Here is a 7,244-nt window from a genome sequence, read left to right as displayed (position 1 = left end):
GTGCTTTCCAGTAAAGTGCCGCCTTCTTCTGCCAATTTCTAACCTGAAAATGTGTTTGTTGTGCGTCTAAAACGCAACCACGAAAGCATGCAGAAGATAGCACTTACGGCTGTCTTGCCTAACAATAACCTAGCATGAAAATGAAAAATACCCTTTTTATGTAATGGAAATAAAATCGGTCGATTTTTAATCATCCATACGATTTCTAGGAGTCTTCCGGACGATTAGTGGCAATTTGACAAAGAACTGAGGCTTCTTTCAATAAAATGTTCCGGTCAGAGGCTTCTGAGCCCGTTTTCTCAGAACTTCATTTTTGCACTTACGGATCTCTTTGGCAGTCCTGCTCCTAACAGCTTTCCTAGGAGACCACTTTACGTCTGTAAGTTGAAATCAATCGAACCGACAACAGTTCGCGTATTGCGAAAGAGGAATGTGCGATGCTCTGAGACAACAGACAAGAACGCATATCGGTGCTCCCGCGGGACTGGAATTGCAACGCGTTCTGTTGAAGTGTTTACACTGATTCCGAATGAAGCAAAGAGTTACCCTGGCTCCCACGCCATCGCTTTTCCAGGAACCCCTTGAACTTTTTTGTGTATCGATGGAAGACAGACATTATGTTCCGGGAAAATTGGCTGGATTGCACTCTCATCAGCCGAATTTTCATGCGGATCGACCCTCGTGTTCTTTCAACTTTGGCATTTAACCAATCGCGCCGTTCGATACTATAATACCTGCGATTGAATTTGCACTTATACTCATACACATTTGTTAAATTGAGAGAATATGCGACTCAATTTAAGTATATTGAAGTTGTAAACTCGTGAAAGGTCATGAATTTGAAGCTAAGCATACACGAGAATGCACTAAAAAAACTCTCTGGATCTTAGATCTCTAGATTCGGAGGAGGGGGGCTCTCACCTCATCATCACGTGGTCTAATTTCAAACGACTATTCGAGCCTTCGGGGGGAGGGGGGGATTAAAAATATCTCAGTCAAGAGGACCCATCAAGAGATGCTAAAGGCCAACGTGCGGAAATTAATGGAAATCGACCCAGTAGATCTTCGGACATTGCAAACAATGACAATGGACCTCTAGACAAGGTATGAATGGGTCAGTTGCGCAGGTCACAGAATCATGTTTTGATGCTTGATTCTTGTAGATCAGCTAAAAATAATAGGAACTGTCCAAACGGCAACTTTCAACGATATCGTCCTTGGAAAAGTCCGATTTTTGACGTCATCCACCGCGGTAGTGACACCATTGGGTTCTTCCACCTTGCTTCCATCAGTCCGTGTGACGCGCATTTGCACTGGTTGTTCAATTCAATACGTATCAATTCAATACGTAAATTCAATACGTATTTGCGACTAAGGATTGCTCAAAGGATCTACGGTGTTTGTGTAATTAAAATTCAAGAACGGACGTTTTGAAAAGTTATATTTACAATATTTCACAGTTTGTGGTCATAAATTGCTCAGAAGAAAAATTTACTGAACAAGATAGCCAGTAATAGTTCGAAAGAGACGGTTTGTATTTTGATGCATCCATTCACAGAATCCTTATACGTGGGAGGTGCTACTTCCTTTGCGGTTGTCAAGAGAAGAGACGATTTTGGGCGCATAAAAAACTCATTTGCCGATAATTTCTCGCTGTGGAGGGAAAAAAACTCTGCTTAGAGTGGTAAATTAATGGAAACATGGATGTCATAGATGAAATGTGATTTGTTAATATTAAGATATGGAAAAAAGAGCGAATCTACTAAATATTTGCATTTCAAAAATGACGTTCTTCAATCTAATATCAACTATTATTTTTTATTATTTGGAGATGTCTAGTAATACATTTCTAATTTCACCGTAACTGTATACATTGAGTCTAAATCACTTGTCTTCAATACGGTTCAATTAACTCATTGAATCACGGATATTTCACAGAACTGTCCCTCTACATAATTTTGTGAAAATTTAAGCGTATTACATTTCAAACACCTTGAAGAAAAAGGCACAAGAGAATTTGAGTCTACATATCTGTCTGTTTCGTGCTTATTATTAATATCAAGCATTTTTAGGGGAAAAAGCACTTGAATTACGTGTCATGTAAAAATCCTCGCTTAAGACGGTGAAAATTACGCATGATAAAGTTTTGCAAGAATATATTCCATTAGACAAATTGAGGTAATGAGAGGTAGGGTTTTACTCAGCGCTAAGTTATTCTGGTGTACTTTTTAGTAGATGGGTCTGAGTATGTGATTCACTTAAGTCACAAGGAAAGAGGGGGCTAAGAATTCGGAAAATTATATTGCATCACTCATTAACATCCCGTAGAAGGAGCTTTCCGTTGAAATTATTAATAAGTAGGCTTCAATCGTGAATTTGAAAACATTGTCATGGAGTCATACCAACCTTCCCTCCAGTTCCACTCATCTTCAAAGTGCTTCCGGTATCATTGAAAATCACGCGCTTAAAATTTGAATAATGCTCGGGTGGAATTTTGACGAAACTTTCGAGTTTAATTTCAAATTTATGAGATGTCTCAGCCGGAAACTAATCCTCCATCTGCAGTCCAAACTTTGTTCCTAACGAAACATCGAGGTTTACGTCAGAAGTTAACGACTTTCCCGCGGAGTTAAACAAAACCCCCGGATCCACATAGGATCTCCAGTGGACTTACGAGGTTTTTCCGCTTCACCTCCGCGCGTAGGGAGACCCGTTTAGAGCTTTAAAGTTTCAGCGATAATTTCGTGAAAGTGATCTCAATGTAAGGCATTGTTCGTTCCACGACGGAGCCACGCACATGCTTCCACGCTGCCGTGTTGAGGAAGAACGCCGTATGAGCCTTCAGGCGTTGCCAAATTTCCGTTGGCAAATCACTAATTTTCAGGGAAACGTTTGAATATTTGTCGACCAATTTCTCAAATAATTTTGTTCGTAATTTGACCTAAAACGTCTGAAAATTTCAAGGAAAAATATTCATAATTTTCCTCATAAATAAACATTCTATCGAAGGTAATTTGGCAACTCTGGAATGTTCATACGGTGTTCTTCCTTAGCACGGCAGTACGAGACCTCGCCAACTTTTGCATCGGAATGCGAGTGGCATCAAAATCGCTCATGAAGTTGTGCGTTACTTTTTAATCGGTGTCGAACTTACTTCGGCACGTATTGACTATTAACGCTGCTCGTGTGGACCGTTAAGACGTTAGGGAGGTCGCTCATGAATGCCAGCAGATCGATTGGTTTTGAGTCACTACCCAAATTGACGACCACAACATAGGTATCACTTCCCTCTAGTCGCCTAAACAAAAAGCAATGAAAATTAATTAGAATTTCCATCGCATAAATGAGCACTCAATATCATCAAATCATCATGAGAAGTACAAAATTATCTTCAATAATCTTCTCTACTGTCTTACTGGATTGTGATGGATTACATTTTGTAATAAGGAACCACTATCTCTAGCTCTATCCAATAAAAAAACATATCTGCATAGGGAAGCCAATGGTATGTATGTTGTCTATAAAATGGGCCAACATAAGTGGTTCCTTAGTGTAAAATGTAATCCATGTGGTCCACTCTCGTTACTTTACCCGGATTTTGAGGGACGGAGTAAGCAAGTTAGTTTCCAGAGAGAGAGTCTGCAATGAACCGTCATAACAGTAAAACACTGCCGAGGTGATCATTGAAGATATTTTCGTTCTTCTTAAGTTTTGAAGAATGAAGATTATTTGAGCATCATTAAAAGTATTTCTTTTACAAGAAAGTACAATGGAAAATTGAGGCGCATCTCCGACCATCCAATGAACGGTTTCTTTTCTCTAGGATCCCTTGCAGTTTTCTTTGTATTAAAGCCTAGATATGTTCAAAAACGTGTCCGATGTAGTATCAGAAATAAGAGCAGAATAGAACTTGCATTACGATTTGTGTTCAAATTGGATCCTTGCAGAGGATTTGTAACCAGGGAAATTATTAAAATTCACTAAAAATGAGTATTGGAACATTTTCAGATTGCTCCATGGACGTTGTTAAGTGCGTTAAGCTGAGAACAAATAAATGTTTATGGGTCCTGGATTCTGGACTATTTCCATACCGGACAAAAGCAAAAATCCATTTCGATAGAACGTAAGTTTCCAAATCGCCGTAAAGCATTGTGTCGGTTTTCCGGGCGTCCAATAGTCTATTGTATATTTTAAAGTGACTGTTTGTACTGCCTTGCATCTGGTCCTTGAGATTCAGGCGCCAAAAATTTGAGTTGACAGGCAACCAAGTTGTCATACTTGTCGAAAACCCTGCAAGAAGATGATGCTAGCATGAAAATAAAGCGGTTTGGCTCTGCATTGCTTCATCAGTATGAAAATACTCGGTGGCTTCATCCGTAGTTCTGCTATGAAAGATGACTTTATATTTGGTTTCATATTGATGACCAAATTGTGAAAACGCGTATCTCCGTTTGCGATATTGTAGACTTTCTGCCATTCTATATTTGTCTCAATAAAACTAGTCGATGCAATTTCTTGATCATTTCCTTCTCTGACAGCAGACTATTCCCTGTAAATTTCAAGCCAAGAAGTTGGCTTGTATCTCTTTGAAAATGTAAAATAAAAGCGACAATTTTGAAACACCGCAATGGAGATAAGTTGTTTCGCACTTCGGCCATTGATATAGAGTGAAGTGCTTGATTCGACTCGGGTGTTTTCTTATTTTTATTATTATTATCGTTTTTTTGTGAGCGGGGAATTTGAATTAACTTAATCAAGAACTTTTATCTTCTAATTTGAGCGGGATTCTAAAATTTCTATTGCGTCCACCGTTGCCACATAAAATTTTGATTCGGGAATACAGATTGTAGTGCTTAATTACGTGCTCAATCCTTCGTTCCTCTGACGTAAGGGCGCATCACAATTTACGTTTGAGCCTTGTGCCCCGTAGAACTCTATGCTTTCCGCGGTTCATCCGGAAGTAGAGATACGCCCTTACGTCAGAAGAGTGACGAATTGACGCCTGTCACATGCGTGCTTAGCCGTGCTAAGTAAAAACGCCGTATGAGCCTCCAGACTAGACGTTGCAAGTCTCCTCCGATAAAAACCGGATTTACTGGAAACATTGCGAATATTATTTCCGTTCCGTTCGTATCCGTCGTTCTACAACAACCGATGCGATCAGGAGGCGTAAGGCGCTTTGATGCAACTATTCGTGTCGGAGGGATGCCCGTGTTGCATAACTAAAAATTGAAGGCGCTTTGGCATCTTTCACATTAGCGTTGCCGAGCGTCGCTGCGCATTGCTCCTTCCCGAATCGCGAAGAAGACGTTACTTGTGATAAATAGAGACTTATTCTGCCGTGCTAAGGAAGAACGCCGTATGAACCTTCAGATGTTGCCAAGTTTTCTCTGATAAAATCCGGATTTACTGGGAACATTGCGAATATTATTTCCAAAATTTTCAGACAATTTTGTACGCAATTCCATCTAAAATATCTGAAAATTTCAAGGAAAAGTATACATGAATGTTGTCAAAAATACATGTTTTATCGGGGGAAATTGGGCAACTCTCGAATGTTCATACGGCGTTCTTCCTTAGCACGACAGTGCAAAGCATGGACTTGGTTCATGTTGAGATATACGATATTTGGAGGGTTAATCTTGACCTGCATTTAGAGAAGTATCCCACTGCATGGGGGTCCTCTCAGGATCCCTCGAAACCCGGTTGTACCAGTCCTGGTCGAACTGACACGCCTGTGGATCCACACCCTCATCAAATCGGATCTTGGCGTCATCCATGCCAATTTCGTCACCGTAGTATGTATTCCCGGTTCCCGGTAGGAGTAATCCGATCATGTTAATTCCGTCCACCAGATCCGTCCCATAGCGCGCTGCTATTCGGTGGTTGTCATGGTTACCCATCTGAAACGATAAACAAAATCATCGAGATTCACACTCAACTACAAGCGGGGCACGGAGCTAAGCACCAGCATACAGGGTGATCCAAAATTATCGCACCACCTTTGGAAACATCAAACTTTTGGTCTTTTTGCAGAGGGTCCCCCTAAAATTTAGGAGGGTTCCAAAAGTAGTTTACCTGAACCTTGGAGAACTCTTAAAGTGTTAGGTCTCCGTTTAAATACCTCAAAACTGGACTATTTCTGCTTAACGGAGCTATGTGCATCACGACGTGTGACCTGAGACTCATAAGAATATATACATAACAGGGCTCACGTCATAATGCACATCGACGGTGAAACTACCAAACCACGTATCTCGGTTTGCGACGTCGCAGACTTCCTGTCATACTTTATTTTTTAAATGAAAAAACTACTTAACATCCAGTCTTGAAAATTTCTGTGATTTTTCCTCTTTCTGCGGAGGAAATTCCGTGAAAATTTCAAGGAATGATATTGATTTGGTCTACTTCAAAAAAATAAAATGTGAGCGTAGATTTAAAAACACCGCAAACGAGATACGTGGTTTGGTAGTTTCACCGTCGGCATGGTTCCGTTCGATAGAAATACGTCCAATTTACAATAGTGGCGCCTGGTGTTACAGGACTTTCGGATCACTATGTAAAAAAAGCTATTCATACTGAGAAGTAAAACTTTGGTCGTATATACCGCAAGTATGGTGTTCTATGTTGACCGTACTATTCGGATCATGTTAGTGGCGATTCTTGAAAATCGGCAACAATGTTTTTCCTCAATGTACGCGACGCATGTAAAACAATCGATTCTTGGTGAGGCAGCTTGCTTCACTTAAAATCGATATTTTTAATGAATTTTAATGGAGGAACAATTATAGTGCTGCCAACATCGATGAATCGGCGTTGGTTCATGTAGCTGAATTCCCCGGCTCTAGGCACCGTATCCTTTCCCAGTTAACACAAAATATTTTGAAAATACATATATTTTGATAATATTGTCACCTTTATCCAAATACATTCAAAATATTTTTATAATGTTTTAGAACTTTTTTAGGGAATATTTTGAAAGTAATTCAAACATATTGCCCGTAAACATTTTATTCCCTAAAAAGTATTAAAAACATTTATAAAAAGATTTTTTGAAAAATATTTACAAACAAAATTTATGAAACCGGGCTTTTTCTATTCTATAGTTGGGATTCGTTTAAGAGATCGATTGCATGAAGCGCGTGGATTTCTTACGTTGCAAAGTCCCAACTTCCTTAATTTTTGAAAATGAGAAGTTGCCTCATTAACAGTTGCTAATTTCTAGAAGATTTGACTGTTGATCG

General features: G+C 39.6%; 1 protein-coding gene across 1 annotated transcript; it reads right to left on the bottom strand.

The window, feature by feature from the left end:
- Positions 1 to 1,424: 1,424 nt before the first annotated feature.
- LOC140225003 (maltase 1-like) lies at positions 1,425 to 5,935 on the bottom strand. Its single transcript, XM_072302326.1, has 4 exons — positions 5,648 to 5,935; positions 4,092 to 4,290; positions 3,155 to 3,298; positions 1,425 to 1,653 (listed from the first exon to the last, which is right to left on the bottom strand). Exons 1-4 carry the CDS (start codon positions 5,901 to 5,903, stop codon positions 1,479 to 1,481), a joined length of 774 nt encoding a protein of 257 aa, XP_072158427.1. The 5' UTR covers positions 5,904 to 5,935; the 3' UTR covers positions 1,425 to 1,478.
- Between the last annotated feature and the right edge of the window lie 1,309 nt (positions 5,936 to 7,244).

The sequence above is a fragment of the Bemisia tabaci genome, chromosome 7 (assembly GCF_918797505.1).
Source record: "Bemisia tabaci chromosome 7, PGI_BMITA_v3".
Classification (NCBI taxonomy): Eukaryota; Metazoa; Arthropoda; class Insecta; order Hemiptera; family Aleyrodidae; genus Bemisia; species Bemisia tabaci.
The sequence above is the reverse complement of the archived record's forward strand: the minus strand, read 5'-3'. Positions and strand labels throughout refer to the sequence as shown.